This window comes from Mytilus galloprovincialis, chromosome 3, assembly GCF_965363235.1.
Source record: "Mytilus galloprovincialis chromosome 3, xbMytGall1.hap1.1, whole genome shotgun sequence".
Classification (NCBI taxonomy): domain Eukaryota; kingdom Metazoa; phylum Mollusca; class Bivalvia; order Mytilida; family Mytilidae; genus Mytilus; species Mytilus galloprovincialis.
Genome location: NC_134840.1, coordinates 46,234,087 through 46,259,978, shown reverse-complemented (window position 1 = coordinate 46,259,978; position 25,892 = coordinate 46,234,087). Strand labels below are relative to the sequence as shown.

At 30.5% G+C, this 25,892-nt stretch overlaps 1 protein-coding gene across 3 annotated transcripts in view; it reads left to right on the top strand.

The window, feature by feature from the left end:
- Window positions 1–24,732, top strand: part of LOC143068115 (regulator of G-protein signaling 7-like) — a 103,524-nt gene extending 78,792 nt beyond the window's left edge. For 2 of the 3 annotated variants that reach the window (XM_076241911.1, XM_076241913.1), the window contains exons 10-15: window positions 45–106; window positions 2,589–2,702; window positions 3,632–3,763; window positions 4,252–4,326; window positions 5,330–5,444; window positions 6,639–17,104. In XM_076241911.1, the coding sequence (XP_076098026.1) occupies window positions 45–106; window positions 2,589–2,702; window positions 3,632–3,763; window positions 4,252–4,326; window positions 5,330–5,444; window positions 6,639–6,782 (642 nt within the window). In that variant the 3' untranslated portion in view covers window positions 6,783–17,104. Of the gene's footprint in view, window positions 1–44; window positions 107–2,588; window positions 2,703–3,631; window positions 3,764–4,251; window positions 4,327–5,329; window positions 5,445–6,638; window positions 17,105–24,164 lie in introns of those variants that run through there. The other variant, XM_076241912.1, reaches the window with a different exon arrangement.
- The last annotated feature ends 1,160 nt before the right edge of the window (window positions 24,733–25,892 follow it).

Here is a 25,892-nt window from a genome sequence, read left to right as displayed (position 1 = left end):
ATCTATTGTGTATACGATAACTTTTGAATTCTTTATAATTTCAGATTGAAGTTTTAAAGAAAAAATTAGAAAAACGAAGAATAAAAATTTCCAAGGTTACAGAGAGGTAAAATTAAAAATATAATAGAATGTGTATGATATGTAAATCTGAATTATACAAATGTAGATGATCTTTTGAAATTAAACACAATTGATATTATTTCAAAATAATAAATAGGAAAAGATTGAACATATATATTTACTTGTTAAACAAGAAATTGATAAAGAAAAATAATTTTAATTCCCCGAGGGTATCACCAGCCAAGTAGTCAGCACTTCTGTGATGTATTGAGTTGTAATTGATATGTTCATAATTATAAATTAGCTTTTTTACAAAACTTTGAATTTTTGAAATACTAAGGGTTTTCTACCTCAGGAATAGATTACCTTAGCTGTAATTTGCAAAACTTTTAGGAATATTTTGGTACTCAATGTTCTTCAACTTCGTACTTTATTGGGCTTTTTTTTTTATTAAATTATTTGAGCGTCAGGATATGTCTTTTGTAGAGGAAATGAGTTTCTGGCGCCAGTATAAAATTTTAATCCTGGTATCTATGATGAGTGTATTGAATATTAAATGATTCATTGTCAGACATTTAAATAAAATGATACACATTGTATTACTAAATCAAATGAAGGATGTGATGTTTTTTTCAAAGCTACATCAATGATATATTGAATTACAAAGTCATATATGTCAATGTTAAATTGTATAATTTAAATATCAAAGCAGCATCAATTTCAAGGAAGGTTAATATTCTGAGATATATATTGTAACGAAAACCGAGCGGTCAGGCTTTGATGATAAACTATAAATGTGTAACCCTTAGTGTGTTGCTGTAAGAATGTGTTTTATAACAATGTATAAATATTTATGAACTAAAGTTATAACTGGCGACCCTTCTTTGGTAGCGTGGTTCTCTGGTAACGTGGTACTTTGTGGTATTCCGGTAGATCTACATATGGTTCTGTATAGGTTTTGTGGTACTTTGTGGTATTCTGGTAGATCTTAGTTTGGTTCTGTTTAGGTTTTTGTAAGAATAACAGACTCGTTAAATAAAAATCAACTTGTATTTACTTTATGAAGTATTAAATATCAATAATGCGTACACATATTAAATAACTTAACAGTATTCTAGTCTAACAAATAAATACCCTACTTTATTAGAATATCATGTATTAAAGAAAATGGTTAGCGGAACTATATTATACCCAGAAAGTTTACGAACGTCAGTTTGGTAATCGGCAAATGGTAACTGAAATTCAATGTCAAAAGATAACGTTTCTCTCTAGAAGTTATTCTCTAAATATAACTTGTTATGGAACTAACAAGCCCACATTATACGGAAATAGTCTGGTTATTACTTAGTCTGGTAAATGGTTTCGGTACATGTATATTTAAATCGCTTGGAATTAGCGTGTTACTTGCCCAGGGTAAAGTCGTACTAAAGTCTTATTCTTTCTCTCCTCTGTATTTATACTTTGGTAAACCATTACCGAAATTGTTTACAATTTACCATTTCGGCTTACCATTCACCTAAATTACCAAACCCAGAGCCGACGTCATAACAAAAATAGGTTATGACGTCATTGTGTTGAACGTCATTTAAAGTAAACGATTCACAGCTGTTCCGTTTGTAAAAACATGGACAAGAATAATAAAAAGTTAACAAACATAGTTACACAGGAAATATATAATAAAAACAGTCAATTAACGGTAAGGTTTTAACAACATCATCACACAATTTTAGGGAAAACAAGTTCCATTTCAAGGGACCCCCATTTCGTTACAATATTTAGGACAATTCTAATATGACGATCTATTATCGTCAACCAGTATAATCGCAATATATCTATCTTTAGCGCAAACACAGTAACACACAAAAACGGCTGTTCCTGGTTACGACCAACTTATTTATACTGCCAGATCCTCTATTTTCGACATCAAAATCCCCAGTTTACGAAGGCCAAGATTCAGATACAATATATTTATCTCTATCCTAGAGCAAAATAATCAAATCAGTCCATTTCAACTTATTTATCATGGTAAAATTTCATCAAACAAAAATTTCGCGAAATGATGTTATTGTCTTGGCATGGCAACAAACAAGGTGACGTCACAAATATGTTTCCGTAAACAAAACCCAAATGAAATACCGGGCGTTTTAAAGCTTCTTGTTCGCCTCAAAACGAATAAAATTACAGTCGAAGAAAATATATAAGTGAAAAATGCAATTAAAAAAAAGAAAAATCATTTAATTATATAATATTACTTATATTATCAATATTGGGTAAAACAGAACAGCCAAAATTAGAATCAAAATAATTTCTAGGCGCCTTAGCTTTGTTTTCATTTAACCATGGGTTGGGCATTTATATATTCTTATTTTACCCCTCGCTAACGCTGATGGTAAAATAAATGAATATAAATGCCCAACCCATGGTAAAATTGAAACAAATCTACGGCTGCCATGAATTATTTCTTAATTTTAAAATGAAGATGTTTTACTTCAGTTAAAACAACACTGATAAGATGTTTTATTTTGTAGTTATGTATCATATTTTGACCAGTATGCTGAATTTGATGCATTTATTACTCCTCCTGACCCATCAAATCCATGGATCTCAGACTATATAGATTTCTGGGAACAGGAAAAAACAGTGTAAGTCAAGTTAGAAAGTTCAGTAGTGAATGCATTGTGAACTGCATTGGAAAGATTATGGAAAACCTGTGTGTGCGTTTTTGAGATTATTTTTTTTTAGAGCAAGAGGGCTTGTGTAGTAGAATTTTTTTTAGAGCAAGAGGGCTTGTGTAGTAGACAAGATGCAACTTCAATCTTAAAAGTCAACCAAATACTTATGAAATTGAAAGAGCATAACTAGAAGCGTGTTGAAGTTAGAGCAGATTGGCGTAGTCTGATGTTTGATCTATGATTGAGATGTACAGCAAATATTTCAGACGTCAAAATGTTGTGATGCAGGGATTTGGTTCAAGATTCTAAAAATATTATATTGACACTGACAATGAAATTTCTTATTTTACTCCCAGTTGATACTTCCCACAATGTAAACACTTATGTTTATTAAGTTAGTTTGGATCCTTTATTAGCGAGTGTTATGATAGAGAAAATATGTTTGAACTATCAAGGAAAAACAAAGTTGATGTAAAACAGAGCTTTAGTGCTTGTTTCAGCATTTTACTGGCGTAAATCAAAAGCATTTATTTCCCACTTAGAATTTTGATAGCTATGTGACTGGTAAAATTTATTCGGTACTTTGTAATTTAGCTCACCATTTGCAAAATATATTAATATTGTATTATTTACATATCCAAGTGACCATAAATAAATCCCATCATTGAAACACAGGGGTTTGTTACTATTTGCCGATTTACTATCCATGGGAAACCCTGAAATTAGATGATTTTTTAGGGGTTCCCATGGATAGTAAAGATGGCAAATAGTAACAAACCCCTTGAGATTATACCTTATACTTCCAATAGCTATGTATATGAAAAAATAATATTTTGAATGTCCCCAATATCCAGTATTGTAACTTTATAATCAGAAGTCTGTATTTATATATTTTGTAGCAACCCTCGTGATATACCACAACGCAGAGTAAAAAGATGGGCTTTTTCTATAGAAGAACTACTATGTGATCCTGCTGGGAAGGAACAATTTAGTAAATTCTTAGATAAAGAATTCAGTGGGGAAAATTTAAAGTAAGAAGTCACACCTGTTTAATACAATTAGGAATATTTTGGCACATTTAGGCGATGTAAATTTTGTAAACACCATTCTTAGTGTGAATTAGTGAGACCTTCTGGTGAATAAAGGCAATTGAGGTACAGAACTCTACAATACACTAAAAAAAAAACTCACACTAAATGCATTGATACATTTGTTATGATGAATAGAAAAATAGTTTTGGGAATGTGTTGCTATTAAGCCTCAGAGTGATACAGGATTGGGATGCTGGTAAGACATGTATGGAAATGATGTGTAATAATTTATATTTATCAGACCTTACCTACTATAATCAATAAAATAGGGGGATTAAACTATTGAATTTCCTCAGAAAATGATACAAATGCATTGTTAATTAAACAAATTGTTATGATTCTTACTTGTTACAAATCTAAGATTGCTCCCTCATAGATATTGAATTAAACAGTGCTTCTAGATATAATTCTTATTTTTCTCTTTGCAGATTTTGGTTAGCATGTCAAGATTTAAAATGTCTACCTATTAGAGAAGTAAATTTTAAAGTTACTGAAATATTTTCGTAAGTAGACTTCAAGTTATAAAAAAGAATGCGTCCTGAGCTGAGTATTGTGTACTTTAATTTAGAAAAAAAACTGTGAATAAAATCTTGGCTTATAAGAGTTATATATCAATGAAACAGCAACCCAACGGCACATTTTTTAAAGAACAAAACAAAAGAGGTAAAAAAATCACTTTTTACAATTTATTGAATAGAACAGTTTCTTTGATTATTGATTTCAATGATATCATATCCTCTTATTCCAAGATCAAAATAGAACGTCTTCCATTCAATTGGCATGATGATACCTATAATTGAGATTTTAGCTGAAAATTGCCAGTAAAATGATGTTTTTTGTTACAACCTTTTAAATAAACTTTTGACAGCCAATTGTTTAAACAATGCAGATGAGGTAGTTTTGTATATGGTGCACTTGTTTACAATCCATTTCTTGTTAACACCAGGTTTTCACAATATGATTGTCCAGGAATAATATATTTTTTGCACTGTCAAAGTTCTTCATACGGTACACCAACTCAATTTCGCTGAAACTAAATTTTGCATTTTACCCTTTCTAGTTTATTTAACGGCTATTTAATTTCGCGATGTTCAAATTTGCTTGATTTAGTTTAATAAGAGTATTACATATTCACAATGATTTATATTGTGTTGTTTTTCTACTCGTTAAAGAAAATCGCTCACGAAAATAAGTTAATTTACAGTAATTAAACCAAAATTTTCCTTTTTTGGGGAAAATAAACCAAATGTGAGCTTACCTATATAAATTTCCAAAATGTGTCAAGCTATGCTTGATTTCCATCAGATTATATGATTATTTAGACTTAACTTAATAAAGCTTTACAAATAAACATGTTAAACTAAGTACAAAGGGAAACATCAGTCAGCATACTTTTGTCATCTGTTTTTGTATATTCTCTGTACATGATGTGTGTATGAAACCACAACATTTAGACTGATTCCTTTCATTGGACAACATTTTACAGTGATGTATATTTATTTTCAGAGAATTTTTAGCTCCAGGTGCTCATAATCCAGTTAATGTAGAAGGTCGCATATCAGAATTAGTACGAGGTCGAATAGAAAATCATGTGGATAGATACTGTTTTGAAGAAGCTCAGGTAATGCATGAAAATCGTTTAGATAAAACAGATATGTTCACATCGAAATGGTTCACATTTATGTATTACTCAGTCTTACAATTGTCTCAATTGCAGAATAAACAATACACATTTAACCATGGTCAAACATATATATTAAACATATTAAAAACCATATCAAGTGATAAAGTAAAAAAAAAGTCGTTTGAATTAAGATAGAACCAACTATAAAGTTACCTAAATCAAATTGTTTAACTTGAACAATGTTATATTAGTACTGCAGGATTATTGTAAGCCTTTGATAAATTTTAATTTAATCACTGTTCACAAATATAAGATCTGACAGCACATGTTCAACTAATGCTGTAAAGGGTTAAATTATTCAAATAAAAGGTTCTTCATCCTTATGCTATCATCATAAAAAGTCTATTTAGTAATGCATTTACATGCAGATTCCTACTGAAATTCAAAGCTGATGCTAGATATTGTGGTAAGGGAAATAATTCAAATATAAATATTTATTCAGGATGTCCTTTCAAAATTGACGTGATATAAATGGTGTGTTTTTTATGGGGGGAAATGGAATAAGGAAGCAGGGAATATATCCCTGATAGAATTTTTATATGTAACTCATAGTTATGGAAAGAATTATTTTATAGATTATTAACAATTCTTTGGTGGTACATTTTTTAGTTGGGGACAATGTGATAATAAATATTTTGTGATTATTTGATACATGTATGATCATTTTGGTTATTTGAATGCAAAGGTTAAAGAAAATCAGAAAAATAGATTTTAGTTAGTGGATTTTAGCTGTTTTCTGCTCTTTTGTGGATTGTTGTCTCTTTGACACATTCCCCTTTTCCATTTTCAATGGTATTTAAAAGGGAAAATGAAGGAATTTTTTGAGACAGCATTGGTGGATGCCTCAAGAATTGCTAAGTTTTCATCTAAAAACTGTTTGATAGGAACTACTTGTGATATATCAATGAAATTTTGTATAAAGTTGCATTACTATCAGTACATATCAGTTTTACCACTATTTTGAGGCCCTGCCCTCTAGGTCATGATCCAGTGACTTTGAATTTATTAGCGATGTTGCTGTCCATCAGCTTTGTCTTTTTTTCGAGAAAAAGAATCATATCACTGTGTCTCTACTGTTTATTATATAAAGAATCAGTTGTTAATCAGTTTGTTTTTATCTTCTTTTTTCAGGACCATATATTTAAATTAATGAAAAGTGATAGTTACAGTCGATACCTTCGCTCAGATATGTACAAAGAATTTCTAAGTGGAACACGGAAAAAAGTAAGATTACTTCCAGCAATCAGCAACTTTTCCGCCTTCAAGCACACCTGACACTTATTTGATTTTGTTTACACTTTTGTTGTCAATATCTTTCTGCTTGTGATACATGTACAGTATTTATTTTGAAGGGGTTCATCAGGGAAATGCTCTAAATTCTTCAAAATTTAACATAAAGAAGCCACTTTCAGTTTGCTTTGCATTATCCTTATTTGAAGCTTTGTGAGAATGAGGCTAAGGGACTCATTGCTTTTGGCTTCATAATTTTCAGCCATGTGAAAAAGAACTGGAAAAAAACCACCTTTCATGAAAATTGGACCAAATCTTTCTGATAACATTCCCATGAGAGTTTCATTATTTCTTCCATCAGGTCACATGTTCATTCTTTGATTTATGATTGGTTGTTTTATTTACCAGTACCATAAAAACAGTTTGAAGTCTATAAAATTATTTTATTAGCTTGAGCGGTTAATTTAAAGTTCTGAAAATTTATCATGTAAAAAGCTCTTATTGTAAAAAAATTTACTTGTGTTTTTAAAAAGAAATTAGGCTTTCAAAACTTCTATATATTCTTTGGAACATCACAATATCCCTGGTGAACTTCCCTGTTTATGAGGCATTCATTTTGTACACATGTATGTAACACAGAATTATGTGTAAATTATTGGCACAGTCTTTCATGTACTGCACAACAATGTGATATATAAGCAAAATATTTTTCAGTGTTAGTAAATAGTTTTATGAACATAGAATTGTAATGGAAATTACAAAATGAAATATCAAATATATTAAATATTTTTTTTAAACAAGCTTAAAGATTTGGTAGTTATCTTTGGCCAGTATAGTAGTCTGAGCATTCATTTTATAAAATAACTGGGTTTCATCTATTAAAATGGTGGACTAAAACAAAAGTATGTTTAGAAAAATATAACCTACACAAAAGCACATTTTATATAGCATAAGTATTAAGTGAATTAAGAGAATATGTTATTCTAATTTGTTATGACTGATGTTTTTGGAGAGAAACAAATGAAGAAGTGCTTTTTTTCTTTTAATTTAATTTATAATACATTTTTAATCACCATTTTTTTCTTTTTTAATATTTTGATTACAAATGTAGCAGTTTTAATAACTGTTACAATGGTCCTGTTTTATAGCTTCAATTAAAAATCATTTTATATTTGAGTGAACAAAATACAACTATAGTAGCAAAATCTGCATTTATTAACCATTGTTGTTATTCTTATTTTTGCTGTTGTTTTGTAAATATGATATTAACCAGGAATTTTATTAAAACTCCAAAATCAAAATAAATTTGTTCACTTGTGTGAAAAGATTACGAACAAAGTTCTAGAATAACAGTATTATTTTTGAAAAAAATATTCAATAAGATTGAAAAGATGACAAAACAATTAAAAGAAATTTTTTATATTTTCATGGTATAGAAAGTAAATATTTTTTTTGATTGAAAAGTTAAACTTTCTGCTGTTAATTTTTCTTTTACAAAAATAATTTTGTGGCTGCTTTTCTGGATTTTGTATTTGCACCTATACACTTGAGGTTAATATTAGCATTACATTTTAAGTAGGTTTTACATCTCAATGTTGTTCAATCGAAAACTCAAATTACCAAACCGAGTTGATCAATGTTGTGTATTGTTATTGATTTAACTTTCTCCGGTATGCTTTACATGTTTTTTATTCATGTAGTTAGTACACACACACAGTTGTATTTATTTCTTAGTATTTTTTATTTTCAAGCCTTTGCAGGGATCAAGGGCATGAGTATTCATTAATGCGTTCATTTTGTAAATACAGTTAGAATTAACATTGAGTGATTGAAAGACACAGGCTGGCTCTGTGATTTTCACAATGAATGTAATGATTGTTTATTGAACTTGTAACCTTATTACCCAGTTTTTTCTTGGTATCTTTTGTACTATAATTGATGTAAATTTTATAGGGGAATTAATAATTTAGTTTTCATTGTCACATGGAGCTCAGAGGTTTTTCATACTATGCTACAAGTTCTGCAATTAATACAGATTTTCGATACTGCTATTGTTCCATGTTGATTAGGTATAGTAAGTTGACAAAGAAAATAACTACTAAAACAGTAAATTTTAAACCTTAATACAAAAACAAATCAGTGATATTTAGTACCCATAATTTGAGTGCACAATGTAATGTAAAAATGAAAGTCCTTTGTGAGGATAAATGTCCATTTTCCTTTGGTGTTTTTAACAGTTGTTGTACACTAATGCAGCTTTTCCTTAAATGGCATTTCATCTAGGTGTCACATTCTTTCTTCAATAGGGTTTTAGCTCACCACACCAAAAGAGGTAGTGTTTGTTTTTGAGGAACTCATCACTGAGTGTTGATTGATTAAATATAAAAAAAAAAAATATAATTCAAAGTTTATTAATGTCTGATTACTTGATTTTACTTTGTTTTACCCCTGACCAACCAAGAGGATCAGCTTATATTGTGTAAATCTCTAAATGATCCTCATTCAGTCTTACCTATTAACCAGTATAACTGACATTACTATATATTAATGTAAAATGTTAAACTATAATTACATGTGTTTTATGTCTAGGGATTAACTGCTATTACTGTTTTAGTGCTCTGTCTTGCCAGTTCTTTCTTATTGTCTAAATTTTCTGTGTATTTTCAGTTTTGTATTACCCTTCTGGAAACCAATATATTGGCTGTTTGGGTTAATGCCAGTAAGATAATACTGAGATACAGTTCTTTTGTCTGTTTGGTTTTTATAAGCTGTTTTTAAAATTATTCTCTTATATCTTCTGCTGTTAAAATGGTCAGAAATATACCAGCTAAATTTGTTTTACTTATTTTGGCTATCAAGATAGCTGGAGGTCATTAGATTGGTCTTTTGTGCAATATAAGTGATGCTGAGCTATCCTTTTGTAGAATGTAGGCTTAAACCATGTTCATACATAACCCTAACTAGTAGCCTTTTTAACGAGATATTTACTTTATGCAATTTGTAGTAGCTTTTAAAATTAGTCCGATTTTTAGATCTCACTTGTTGTAAATGAATTGGTTGATATTTTTATTCTTTTATTTTATTTAATTTTACAATTTAAATTAGTATATTGTGTTCAGCAGTGCAATATTTATGTTTAGATTGTTGTTTGTTATCAATGTTTATGTGTATTTTGTTGATTATTGAGTTTTCAAAAAGGATACTTTAATGAAATAATTAGGGTTGTAACAATTTAATGTCTTGCCTCAAATTTGATTCCCTGATTTTAGCATTTAGAAAAAACACTGGTCCTAAATTGATAAACTATTTACTTCTACTACCTTTGAAGAAAGATAATGACTATTTTGTGGCCAGGATTATTAAAGATTAAAAGTATGGATATAACACTTATTTACTGTTAATGTATAATGTACCCCCAATATTGCCATTTTTAGCTCACCTGTCCCGAAGGGACAAGTGAGCTCATGCCATCACTTGGCGTCCGTCGTCGTCCGTCGTCTGTCGTCGTCTGTCGTCGTCGTAAACTATTTCAAGAATCTTCTCCTCTGAAACTACTGGGCCAAATACTTTCAAACTTTAACTGAATGTTCCTTAGGGTATCTAATTTATAAATTGTATCCGAAGTTTTGATCTGTCAACAAACATGGTCGCCATTGCTAAAAATAGAACATAGGGGTCAAATGCAGTTTTTGGCTTATAACTCAAAAACCAAAGCATTTAGAGCAAATCTGACGTTGGGTAATATTGTTTATCAGGTCAAGATCTATCTGCCCTGAAATTTTCAGATGAATCAGACAACCCGTTGTTGGGTTGCTGCCCCTGAATTGGTAATTTTAAGGAAATTTTGCTGTTTTTGGTTATTATCTTGAATATTATTATAGATAGAGATAAACTGTAAACAGGAATAATGTTCAGCAAAGTAAGATTTACAAATAAGTCAACATGACGGAAATGGTCAGTTGCCCCTTTAGGAGTTATTGCCCTTTATAGTCAATTTTTAACCATTTTTCGTAAATCTTAGTAATCTTTTACAAAAATCTTCTAATCTGAAACTACTGGGCCAAATACTTCCAAACTTTAACTGAATGTTCCTTAGGGTATCTAGTTTGTAAATTGTATCCGAAGTTATGATCTATCAACAAACATGGTCGCCATTGCTAAAAATAGAACATAGGGGTCAAATGCAGTTTTTGGCTTATAACTCAAAAACCAAAGCATTTAGAGCAAATCTGACGTTGGGTAATATTGTTTATCAGGTCAATTTCTATCTGCCCTGAAATTTTCAGATGAAACAGACAACCTGTTGTTGGGTTGCTGCCCCTGAATTGATAATTTTAAGGAAATTTTGCTGTTTTTGTTTATTATCTTGAATTTAATTATAGATAGAAATAAACTGTAAACAGCAATAATGTTCAGCAAAGTAAGATCTTCAATTAAGTCAATTTGACCAAAATTGTCAATTGACCCCTTAAGGAGTTATTGCCCTTTAAAGACTTTTTTCACAATTTGTTCATCATGTTGACTTACTTTAAAAAATCTTCTCCTTTGAAACTGCTGTATCAATTTCAGCCAAACTTAGGCTAAATGAGTTTCAGAGTATCTAGTATAAATTTTATATTTTATTTCCTTGTATGTCAAGAAACATAGCTCCTATGGCTAAAATAGAACATAGGAGAAAATGATTATTTTTTTTGGCTTTTGAAGAAAATAGGACGATCCAAAAAACATTTAAATAAATTGAAAAGCCAAAATAATCATTGATGAGAGATTTAACCAAAAGAATTAAGGTGAGCGATTCAGGCTCTTGAGAGCCTCTTGTTTACCTGAAACATCCATATAAAAATAAACTGAAATCATTTTGAATAATTATGATATTATGTAGATATATTTGCTCACAATTTTTTCCAATTTTCTTTATTTTTTGTCTATCTTCTGCTTCAGTATAATTTTATGCTATTACAATAACTGGTAACAATTCCTTAACACTCTTTTACTCATACTTTTATAACCTTTCATATCTGTCAACTCTACATTTTTTCTAGAAAGTTGAATCCATGACATGCATAACAGTTTTAAGATTTTATTCAATCAAAAGTAATGTAAAACAATCAGAGGTCACAGTTTTGCTTCTTGTCACCAATGTTTTGATATCAGTGGCGGATCCAGAAATTTTCATAAGTTGGGGGCTAACTGACTGCCTAAGAGGGAGCCCACTCCAATCATGCTTCAGTGATACCCTATATAACCAACTAAATATTTCCCAGAAAAGGAGGGGGGCTGGCTCCCCTCTAAATACACCTCTGGTCATCATTCCCATGTACAACTCTTATAGGTCAGATGCTATCAATTTTCTTTCTATACCTGTAGGTAAGATCAGCAAACATTTTACCTTATAAGTGGGGGAGTCTTAATTAGATTCAATAGTAAACTTTTAGTGTAGTGACTTGGTGAGTTTCTAAATGACATTAAGCAATTAAGTACATAAAATCATTGTAAGCTTCATGACCAATTCAGCAAACGGTCAAATATATTTGGTCCAGGAAATCATCATCTGTACATGTCTGTATTACAAGTGTAACCATACTTTTAATTATTCACATTTAGTATACTTTATACTTTTCAATCTAAAGTCAGCCATACCATTTAAATACCTCTGTTCTGATCACTTCTATCTCATAAACTTATATATTATGAAGGATGTACTTAGGTGAAATTTAAAAAATCAAGAAATTAAAATTGATACTACATGTCGAAAAAGCACCAGTTAAGGAACAAAATAAGCTAAAAATATTGATAGGTCATGGAGCTCCTTTTGGAGATATTTGAGTTTTAAAAAATGGCGGGAAAAGGCTGACTTGTACTTTTACCTTACTTTTGCATTGGTATTATTTGGGTCTCAAATCGAAAGAACAAAAATTAAGAATCAGCTTAAATTTTGGAAAATGGCCTAATATGAGCTACTGAAGACTTCTATGAAAAGAAAAATGTGTGTTATGTGGCAAATTATTTTACCCTGTATTGATATGAAAAACCAAAGAGTCCAAACATCTGAAATCAATTTCCAAAAACCTTAACTAAGTATATCCTTAAGTCATGATAGTTTATGAAGGCAGCCTATCCTCTGTTATCTTTTGTGTTGAGGAAAACATTGTTGACAGGTATGAATACACCTTATCGCTATTTGTCCACCATTACTGGATATCACACAGGTTCATGTAAAATTTTTAAGTCATAAAACAAAATATCTGAAGCCACAATGGAAAAGTGATTGTGTATGACGTCAAAAGTTCAAGCGGCCGGGTCAGCCGGGTCAGCCGAGATTAGCGATAAGGTGTATGAAACTAATATAGTACTTGTAGTTTTGTTGCTTCCTATTAAAAGGGTACATATTTTATCTCTCTAGGTCACATCTAGGCGATCAACAACTACCCTAATTTCTAGTATGAAGTTTCATCCTTTATTCATTAAAACTCAAAATAGTGCTTTATGTATGCAATAACTGTTTCCATGATGCTATAGATGAACATATTAAAAAGTGCATCTTACTGCCACACAATCTGTTTGAAAATGCACATTTGAGATCTTTTATAAATCCATATTTGGTATGATGTTATTGATGTGTTGGTAATTATTGTATCCTTGCATTTTTAGTTTGATGATTATACTGTTGCAGAAATTAAGGCCAATAATTAACACTTGACTTATGATTTTCTAATAAACATAATGATTTTTGTGAAATCTGTTTATCTTGTATTTGAGGTGATATTTTTCTTGTTTAGGAAGGAATTTGCCCACAAGGTAGATTGTTGGTATAAGTCATCTAAAAGTTTCAAATAGTTTGGCCCTTTAACAACTTATATGTCGTTTTTGGCATGGTATTTAGTAGTATAAAGGATTGAAAAAAGTGCATGCATTTCATTCAAAACTGTTTCTTTAGAGCTAAAAATTTAATAAGATAAAATAACAATTCAAACATCAACCAGTGATGTTATCTGATAGGGTGAGAGAATAGTGGTGCATTGATAAATTAACAAAATAGTTAAACAATTTAAAATGTTTTCTTTTTTTTTCTGTCTCACAGACGAGATCCATTATACCAAAGTTACCCAGTTTAAACCTAGGAGGCAACCTAGGAGGACAGTGATTGCATGGATGCTGCATTCTGCTTTCTTTTCCTGGTATCCCATCATGCCATTCCTGCACTTCCTGTACAAACTGGTATCCTATCCTGCTATATCATCACTTTCTGTAGAGCATGGTATCCCTTCTTGATATTTATTGCACTTCCTATCTTTACTTTTAAAATTGTTTGTCACTCTTTGTACACTGATTTTTGTTCAAGGATAATTTTGTTCTACTTTATAAAAGAAAAAAATCAGGTTTGAATGATAAACCTACTTTTTCACAAAAAATGTTCTTTCTTCAAATTCATAATTACATATAAATCAAAATTTGTATTCATGAATAGATTCGTTGATAAAACTAATGCATATAAAGTTAAATATCTAAGCATTCAGTAAATTAAAAATCAGTTTTGGAAAGATTGCTCCTTTTTATTTTTCAAAAGAACTATATATTTACTAATGAATTGATTCAAAGTAATGAGTTTTGAACACTTGTGAAAAGACTACTCAAATATCTGTACATTAATTTTCACATTTATCTCTCATACTTTAATAAAGACTTCCTCATATATACCAAATTTATTCATTATTTAAAAAAAAACTGTATTGTAAAAAATCTGGGTTGTTTTATTAACATGTTTTTAACAGAGAATAATTATTTGTAAAGAGTTTTTTTAATGAACTAAGCTGTTGAACAAAATTACCGAGAGTAGATTTTGTATAGAAATAAATAAGCAGTCTTGGATTTGAGGTTTATAATTTAAATTTTGCTTACTTAAATTTTTATTAAACAATTATACCATAGATGCTTTTAAAGTCAGTTTTGTACAACTCATAACCTCAGCAAGGGAACTCTACTTTGTATTATTTATATATTGTTGTTACATAAATCTAAATTAGTTGTTTTTTCCAGTACATTTTCATATTTGTTAATGTTTTGTGCTTTCTTTGTTTACCTGCTTTGTTTGTAAACCTGCGTTTCCTTAGATATTTCTTCTATATATGCCTTTAACCTATAACATTACTGAAGTTTTAAAGGGTTTTTCTTACAAGATACTCATCTTGTCCTGGCATGTTTCAAGAGACATGTAAACTTATTTTTCTACAAGCCATTGTACAAATATTAAGTATACAAATAACTATTTGCTCCATTTGTATACTTTAAAATTACTGTTTATGACTATATATATCACAGTTAATTTTTTTAGCCCTGTTTGTTTTCCTCTTAAAAGTGTTAAAAGTAAAAAAAAAGTGCCATGGTTTGAATGCATGATAAAAATAATGTAAGTACTTTAAAAAAAAAAAGTAAAAGTAGTCTCTACCCCTACCAAACATGAGGAAAACTGACTTAACCTTGGTTTATGATCTGTTTCTAAAAGTCATTCAAATGAATGGGATATTTGAGGACATTGCCCATGAAAAGTTTATAGATTAAGACATCTGCTGTATGAACTTAATTCTCAAGTACTTAGTAGTTCTACATATGTAGTTTTTTCAATTTATTGTTGCTGCTTTGAGAGGAAAGAACTTGATTAGAATGACATGTTATTTATAACTATTGTGATTCCCTCAAGATGTTAAGTTATAGCCCTGTCTCATTTATTGCATTTAGATCTGATATCAAAGGTCACATCAATTTTAATTATATCTATATGTATATATTAGTTATAATTTAATGATTAGTTGCATATTATGGATGACAACTATATAGAACATTTCCTTAAAATGTATGAAGATGTTGAATTTGTGCCAGAATAAGCTGTTAAAATATTTGTTCTTTTAAGCTCCCCTAATATGCCATGCAAGAGCTTCTGTTGTCACTTTGTATCATTTGTCATGTATCTCATAACATATATCACTAAGATAAATGGATCCAAGCTTCATAAAAATATTTCTTGACTAGGACTTGTTTATTTTCCTAACCATCCAATATTCGAGATTAGGATTGCTTCTCATAATTTTTTTCTAACAAGGAATAATGCTGTATTTGAACATCTTCATCTATAAAAAAAACCTGTATATCAGAAAAAGATGTTATTGTTGTGGTTTTAGAAGAATTAGGAATTTTGCAGTAGACATGAAATTGTAGGTAATGTGCTCTGACAAGCATAACTTTACATGAGGCTCTTTTAGAAGTACATGTAAACAGTGTGTTACATAGTCCCTGTAAAGGTTGGAGTACATACCATTAGATATGGATGACCTTAAGTTGTTTTGATCCAAAAATGGTGGTAATGATGTCAACCTAAAATCAAGACACCCACCATTGTTAAATATCTATTAATTGAGCTTTATAGTTCATTAGTGAAGACCTTACAGCCAATGTCAAGATATAGAACAGCAATAAAATCGTTGTTCCTTTGATGTAATGATTATTTTTTAGTACCTCATCGAATATGTGTCTCATTGAAATCCAATTGATGTTATTTCTTCTAAATATATGTACTTTAGGTAGATACAAATGAAACATAATGTGAGGAAACATCATTGAGACAAAATAAATAATTGTAGCATTAAGCAGGTAAAACTATATGCTAACCTCTATATCTTCCAAAGTGTAGATATGTTGAAACTTTATATTATTCATGGATAATTCTTTTCTGACCCTACCTCAGATTTAGAGTTGAGTATCTATCAGAATTTTAAGTTAGGTGATTATATTCTTTTCATTTTACTTTTTTCTTTTCCCTTAAGATTCATTATCATATGCTGCTTTCATTTCAATTTCCAAACATATGACTTCTTGATGACTTGTGACCAACAATGAATTTTTTCAGGTAAACTTGTGTTTAAAAATTATTCTCAATTCAAGGCAGTCATAATGCTGTGCCCTGCTAAGTCCTTTACTCTAGTGTAATTTTGATAATGATGTGCTTGAATTTAAAATGCAAATCTGAAATCACGACATTGATTTGGGTCTAATTGCTGAATCCTAAATCATAAAGCTTTGCATAGAAAATTATATGTCAAGCTCTTTGCAACAAATTTTTCTTTCCTTTAAAACATTGACTCAAATATAAGTTGGGCAATCACAGGCCCTTTATAACCTATAGTATTTTTTCTTTATAAAGCTAACCATTGTTATAGAATTGATTGTTAACAAGTGAAGTTTGTAAATAGATTTTTATCTCAGTTAAGAAAGAACTTCTAAAATTTTACATGTTGGGTTTTGTGTCCATAGATATATGGAATTTGCATAATATTATGTATAATATAATGATTAATTAAAAGATATGAAAAATGTGTTGTGTTGAAGTTTTCATTTGTAAATGTGATTAATTTAAACATTAATAATTACTATAACGAGACTGTTTGGGTTTAGTGGTAGTACTTCACTTTTGTGAATTATAGAAAGATGTGTGTTTATTTAAAACTGTTTACTTTACTGACTATAGGTTACACTTTGTAAATACAGCTGTTTCTCAAAACACGACTTTTTTGGGGAGATTTAGAATATTCATAGAAAATTAATTTTGTTTACATACTGGTTCCCTGCAGTTATTATCTCTGCGTTACCAGTAAATATACATGTGCAATTTGTTTATATTGAAATCTGTGGTAACTTCTTATTCGAGGTAGGGGTAGTTAAGAAAACTAGAATTAGTTTAAACTGTGAGAAGTTCAGGGCATATAAACGTTGAAAATATGCCACACAGCCTTATATTTTGACCTTTGAAAAAAATTGTCGTGCATATGAACTTTCAATTCTAGGATAAGATTTTATTCAAAACTTCATAGTAAAAGTGTTACAGTTTTAGCCGCAAAAGGAGTTCCTATGGGGAATTGCATTGTCAATATTTACAGAAATGCAACCTTAAGAGGTTATGCATACAAAGCGTAATAATCATATGACGTTACAATATGTAAGGTTGACAATAATAGTTGCATAAGTTAGTGTCTCTGTATCTGTGTATTGCGGCTAATTCGTAATAGAAACCTTTAAAAACTGGAGATGAGTGTAAAGATGCATTAAATGACAATAAACAGTACTTGATTTCTAAGTCAACTCCATACATACATAAACAGGAGTTCATCTTCAACACCATGGGCTTTTGCCTGTATAATGCCTACTCCGTAATTTTCTTATGATTTCTTTTGCGGACCACAGTGTTTCTCTTGGTCTTTCTCTCTTTCTTTTCCCTTTTGATTTTCAAGGGAGATCTATCTTTGTTATATGACTTTTGTCATTCTTTAAAACAATCAATTCATTTTCAATCGCTTTCTTTAACTTGATCTATTGTATCCCTTTAATGTTAGCTGATATTGTAAATCTTTATTATTTATGGTTTTTATTACTCTCCAAGACTTGACTCCATATATCAAAACTGTTTGAAATTTGTGAATATGAATTTTGTAAATTTTAAAAAGTTGCTGACTTCATATTGGTCCAATTCGGCAGAAAGTCTTTTGCTTTGCTGATTCAATCCATTATATCCATTGTATTGTCTGAAATTCGTAGCAAGAAACTTCTACAATATTTTTTCATTTTCGTGTAATGTATAGTTTAGAAGATTTGTCATTCAGGCCATGTACCTTTGCCGATCCTACATTGAACTTAATCCTACAGAAAAAGCCGTTTCATTTAGTGTTGAGGTTTTCTTTTGCACAGTTATTCTTCTTGAATAAATTGTGTTACTTCACCGTCTTATTCTAGTTTTTTCGATTTCAAAGTTTTTTTCATCATGCACATGTCGATGATAACAAGGAAAGTAGAGGAGAAATCATGCATCCTGGTAGCACACCACACTGTGCTTTGAAGGAGTTGGTGTAGGACATATCATTATGATGAAATAAGTAGATGATGTTGATGATTTAATCATTACTTTAAACATGCTGTCACTGTCAAGTCATTCGAGAGGCTTTCTAGAAGTCAACATTCTCTTGGCAATTACACAAAGGAAGCCTTTTGCAGGTTCAAAAGTAGAAATGTACCAATCCAGGTGTTCCAGCTTTTCAGGTCGCCTTTTTGCAAGCTTGACCTTTAGCCCCTTTCCCAGTCTTGGAAGAATAACCTCAAATATTCTACTAACTACTGAGTACTGATTTATGTTTTTTCTATATCACACTTCAGGGGTTCTGCACTGATGTGTCTACTTCATATGATTTCGCATTTCTGGCTTGGTGGTAGCACTTGCTTAATGCTCTTGTTATTTGGTATATTTCAATTTTCTTTTCGCTAGTTTGTCAATTTTCATAATCTCTTCAGTGTTGTCAAATTGTGCTGGTTTGATAAGTCGATGTTTTTGTTTTTGATTTATAGTTTGCAATATATTTTATATGCTTGGGTTACATTTTTGTCGCATTATGGGATCTTTAAGACGGGAAGGTTATATGCAATCCCTTATGCTGTGTTTTCGACTACCTTTCTCAATTAAGTTAATCTGTCAAAGTAGAAGATAATGGGGACTTTTTACAGACGCATGTTTCAGAGACTTTCTCTATCTTCAATTTATAATTATGTAGTCTATCTATCTATTTTTAATATCTGCCGTTTTGTGACTTCTACGATAGCTTAGTATATGTCCTTTTGGAAAAACAAAGATCCTTCAACCACAAAGTAATTTACATGGCGAAGATCTTTTAAAAGACAAACAATTGCAGTTTGTGGTAAAATTGAGTCCTTTTTCTGCTTCATTGTTAGATGCTTAACATTGAATCAGTGTCATCTCTGAATATTTATAGTTGGATCGTCTATTTATAGGTTTCTGATCAACTGGTTGCCAATCTGAGATGAGTCCTTTTTGGTTCTTAACTTAAAAGACTATTGTAAAGCTCCCACGGTTCTTGTTGTATGTTTGTCCGGGGTATACTATGGCCACTACCGTGTCCATAACAATCGATCCGTTTGCTTGTCTATTTACATTTGCCAACTTTGTATAAAGTAAATTAAAAAAAAAAAAATTCTCAGAGAAAAAAAAAAAATAAACCGAAAGTCCCTAAGCAAAGGGCAACATCAAAGCTCAAACACATCAAACGAATGAAAATTGTGACGGATGGGTCAGATAAATGTCTGGACACGCAGTAAGCAACGTCTATTCCGTTTGATTGTAGAATCTCAACTTAACATATTACGTAACAATAGAACAAAGTTTACAAAAGATATGATGACGTTAAAAGTAACGGAAACGGCGTTTAAAGTAGTGTTAACGTGTGACGCGTAGGTAAACTGTCTCTAAATCACCGACATACTCGCAGTTGGAAAGCAAGTCCTTGCCGTCGTCCGTTGTCGTCAAGCTTTATCAGCAACAATAGCAGGGGGAATTAACTAGGTGGCGCTACAGTCGTCCGTAACGTCAAAAAGTCCGCCAAATCAATCGGCTAAAAGATTGACGTTTAAAGTATTTTTTGCAACTTGTCATGCTTTTATTACAATAAATTTTAAAATTTGTAGGTTTTGTGACCAATATGATTTCTTTACGACATACAAACATTACACAAAATAGCTTGTTATTGCTATTCCTTTATCCTGTCCGTTCTAAAAAAAATAGCCATCTTTTTTGTTCGCCAAAAAAATCGATTTTTCCTAATTTGACGTTTGCGTATCCAAAAACAGAAAAGAACGGTTATAATCTTAAATGAAACCGGGAAACCTATTTCAAATTTATACACTGTTTTGAAGCCATCATTGTTTACTTTTATACATCAATTTCAGTGACCACCAGCCATGTCAATTTTTATCTGGTTTAAGCTACGTTTCTCCTTCAAAACAGTAAAGTTTAGCTTCTTTTCATTGTACCTGTTTTAAAGTGCTCTAAAATACTGATTTTATTAAAGACATGAATGAAATTTTGATTAAAAGTTGAGGATTTTCACAATTCCATACGATACTTGTATTTTAAAGTAACTAAAACCCCTTTTGATCCCCTACATAAATTGACGGTGACATTGTTTTCTTTTTTCAACATACGTCATGTAACGTTTATAACAAGATATGTGTCAGGGTCATGTGCATAGTAAAAATTTACACATTGGAAAAGTGAAACAACAAACAAAGATCTTCTTTATTGCGTTTAAAGCTAAACGTCTTGGAAAATTCTGACAGATCTGACAAATTATTGATAGCCTACTGTATGGATGGACAAAAGCACAAAAATAGAAAATGCATTGCAAAGAAAATTCTGTAGGAAAAAAACATATGAAAAAAGAAAATGAAGGTCAGTTAATAAAATCTTGCTTATATTATTACCTCTTTACTTAGTAAGCTATATTTCCATTCTCAAATTTATGGTAATAAGAGCAAAACCTAGCTTATCAAGCCAAGTCAGCCAAACAAGAAGTTTATTCATAGAGATGTGTTCTTACAAAATTGAATTTATTCAAATGGCAAATTCTTGTCAAATTTAAGCATCTTTGATCATTATTGAAGTAAAATGCACAAAATTTGTCCCACCAGTTTCATTTCATTTCCTATTACTAGTATTCAGGTAAAGTATATACACAATACTTTGTTTATAAATACTTTTTTTTTTGTATGTAATTATTTAAAGAAGCTGATACAGCAACCTGTTCAAGAGAAGAAGCCCCATTTTTTCCAAAAAGTTTACTTTCATAATCTATAAAATACCCTGAGAAATAAGACAAAGGGCTACTGTGCAAGCTAATCTAATAGTTTAATTTTACAATAATAATGATTCTGAAATTTAAAATTGTGTCACTTTCACTTATAATTTAAAGCATATTTTTTTACAGAATTTCTGTCAATATTTTTGGTATAAAACTTATAAATCCCTTTTTTGTATTTTAGTATTTTTACTGTTCAACTAAGAAACATAGGCTTGAGTTTATAGGCTCTCTTAATTTGAAGAAATTTGTTGTGACTCTTGGTCACACTTTATAGAATATAAAATATATATGATCAGTACTATTTATTTAATAATTATATCAATTTTCAGAAAGATTATTGAAATTGTATAAACTATGTTTTATTGCATTAAATATAATCAGAAGTGTTTAAAAAAATTCTGCTCTAGGAATGATCCCACATATAAAAATTACATGTAGTATATTTCATCCGCCAGATCTAATTTCTTTCAATATAGCTAGGTTTTTAATTTTACATGTAGGTGTCATTATCCACATTTCTGAATTGTTTTTTTTTTACTGCAGTAATATTTTGTCTTTTAATATTTACATTTAGTCCTTCTCTGAAAAATAGGGGGAAGTATCTCTTCTTTATATTATCATAACATAGTTATAAATCGAGTTTCGTTTATTTTCTTTCTAATTTTTGTAAAGTAAACTCCTTTTTTAATTTTTATGCATTTTGCTGGGTTTTTATTTTTGACTGGTGATATTAAGGGGAGATAACCACTTGCACAAATCGGCATAAAAACCACCGCTTCGGTTTGAAATCAATTTGACGTTTGCGTATCCAACATTCTATTGCCGAGATATTCATATCGAGTGTTTGTCTTATTGAGATGCTTTATTAAATTTAAATTCAGCCCATCATTTTTAGTTTCCTCGTAAATATTTAGATTTTTCGTTGTATAAATGTATAAACATAAGCTATCATGAACTTTGTATGAAAACGTATATCACACAAAGCATCTCACAAAAAAGATATAATCGAATACAGCCGTGCTTCAATCAAATAAATGTTTTAGAAAGCATATACAAAATCTAAGATAGAACTGTCTGACAAATCTTAAACCGGCAGTAACCCACGTTGCAAAAACCTCTCTCGGCAAAAAGTTATGTATGTAACAATGCACTCTAAATTGTTTACAGGTGTCTACAGATCTGAATTTACCGCAAGCTAATGTCTGAACTTTATTACATTTACAACAAGGACATTAATGATAACATACCTAGATTTTTCTAATGAATCTTATTTCTTATTTTCTGATGAAAGTTATTACACAATTTTCAGATGAAGGTTATTTCACATTTTTTTTTATTGTAGATTATTAAAAATAATAAACGCGATCACTGAAAATCGGCGTCATATACTTTATGTGCTGGTTTTTAAGGTCATGTTGCAATGTACATTGTGTTTAAATGTAAAATCAGTATTTAGTTCTATTATAATCTTAAATCAATCCTAATCCTATCTTACTTTTGAGATATAGTTTTTCAAATGTGACGTCATTTTTGTGATGTTTCAGAAATTCAAATGTGACGTAATTTTTGTGCCTTTCCACCACTTCGTATGTGACATCATTTTTATGATTTTTTGCGTTGAGGCCTGGACTAAGTCGGGTGTGTCTATTTTTCTGTGTTGGTCTTTGCATTATGTATTCGGGCTTTGTTTTCTGTAATTAGTTAATACTTCAGTTTCATTATGTATATCTTTTATATTCATTTGATAAAATTTACTGTTTCCATAGCATAAATTGTTCTAAATAATAAGGATGTTCTTATCCCAAGCATAAAAACATATTAAGCCGTATTTGACACAACCTTTTTCAATTTTTAATTTTCAGTGCTGTACAACTTTGTACTTTTTTTTTCACTTTCGATCTTTTATATCTGGGCGTCACTGGTGAGTCTTGTGTGTACGAGGCGCGTTTTTGGCGTATTGAATTTTAAACCTGATGCCTTTTGTTATCTATAAATCATGTGTTTCTTTGTCTAATACGTTCTCCTATTTATTTGTATTGTAGTCCTGTAATATTATGTTGTCATTTCAATGTTATATTTAACATTGCCATTAAAGTGCGAGGTTTGTCATGCCATAAAACCAGGTTCAACCCACCATTTTTATCTTTAAAAATGTCCTGTACCAAGTCAGGAAAATGGCCATTGTTATATTATAGGTCGTTTCTGTGTGTGTAACATTTTAACGTTGTGTTTCCGTTGTGTCGTTTGTTTTCTCTTATATTTGAGTGTGAATTCACATTACTATAAGACGTGTCACGGTACTTTTGTATCCCAAATTCATGTATTTGGTTTTGATGTTATATTTGTTATTCTCATCGGATTTTGTCTAATGCTTAGTCCGTTTCTGTGTATGTTAGATTTTAATGTTGTGTCGTTGTTCTCCTCTTATATTTAATGCGTTTCCCTCCGTTTTAGTTTGTTACCCAAATTTTGTTTTTTGTCCATAGAATTACGAGTTTTGAACAGCGGTATGCTACTGTTGCCTTTATTTATATTATTGAGGCTTTTCCATATCAGAAATATTTGCAAATAGTTGAAGAGAAATGAAAGGAAAATTTGAGAAACAATCAATAAAAGAAATACATTGGTATAAAAAGGTGTTGAGGTAATACTATTTGAAAGTTGTAAACGCAGTAGTGTCAGATGTTGTATTTATTTATTTGTTTACTTTTATACTTTATATCGTTTATTTCTTTTTCAGAGTAAAAAGCGACTAGAAATTAGAAAAGTAGTTGTTTGACAAAATAGTAACCTATAGAAAATATTTTACTGGACATATCTACTAGATGATACATCCTGATGAAAACTCATCGGATTGATGTAGAATTTAATTAGAGGCAGTAAACGAGCATCCGGTGTAAAACAACTGCTGAGAAAAACCTGATAAGAATATTCTAATGGAAGTAACGGAAGTCAAAGTCTGACACGACATTATAAGAATACGTAGTCCAATGGATATAAGACAAAAGGAACAATTCCAGTTTAAATGCAGAAATCTGCTTATAGGAGCGTTGTTTGAAATTAAGGCTCAATGTCCAAACACATAGCAATATAGCAATATACGAAAAACTTTGACTATTGTAGTAAATGATAGCTCTTGAGTTAAGTTGTCAGAAGTTACTGTCAACAACTTAGGATGATATGAGGTAATATTTGAATGTGTCTGTTTGTGAATCTGGTACCAAATGTAACTTTCAATTTAATATCTCGCTTTCTGAACAATATAATAAGTACAAAATAAGCTCTGTCTGACGAGAGGAGCAATGTAATTTGTGCTGCTGGTTTTTTTTATATAATTGTGATGGGGCTTTTTTTAACCGTCTTTCATATTAACTTATACAAAGAGGTTTGACAATTTCCCATGTATTTGAGTACTATATTAATCAAAATCGAAAACGTTTTCTAAATTCTCCACAACACTTTTAGAAATATAAATGGTTGACTGTAAAAGAGGGACGAAATATACCAAAGGGACAGTCAAACTCACAAATCGAAAATAAACTGACAACGCCATGGCTAAAAATGAAAAAGACAAAAAGACAAACAATAGTACACATGACACAACATAGAAAACTAAAGAATAAACAACACGAACCCCACCAAAAACTAGGGGTGATCTCAGGTGCTCCGGAAGGATTTGTAGTAGATCCTGCTCCACATGTGGCACCCGTCGTGTTGCTTATGTGATAACAAATCCGGTAAATAGTCTAATTCGGTAGGTCACATTCATGAAAAGGAAGGGGATTGTAGTTACGACGTAAGGAACATATTCGATATCATTTGTGAAACGGTTGTTTCATAACGGTCAACCAACTCGTGATGGCGTCCGAAAAATTTACGAAGGGATGATTTCAACTTCACCATTTATACCCCATATACAGGTGCTGCTGGAATGTTGCTACTTAGAAATGGAAAGTTCACAATTGGAAAGCTGAAGTCATCTCTTTTGTCGTAAAGTTTGTTTTCAACCGACCCTCATTGTCAATTTCTAGATGTAAGTCAAAATATGAGGCCGACTTAACTGTATCTGTTGTATCCTTTAGCTCTAGTTCGATGGGATAGATGTGTTCCACATAGTCACCAAATTTTGAATTATTTAGTGAAAGAACATCATCTATATTGTAACATTCCCTGTGGAAAGGAGCATAGAACCAAATCGAATAAGCATGAATAATAAAATCTTTCACATTTAGTTAAATCATAGTTTTGTTTTGGAAAATACATCTTATTCATTTTTTAAACAATGTCAATAGTTATCAAAAGTACCAGGATTATAATGATTAAAATTGCAGTTGTGAGACATATAGAAATACTTATAAATTAATTGAATGTTTAATAATGTTAAATAATTGTACTTATTATTCAAAGTCGTTAACATTTATAGAATATTGAATTTTAAACGAAAAGATGACTTTTTGAAAATGAACAT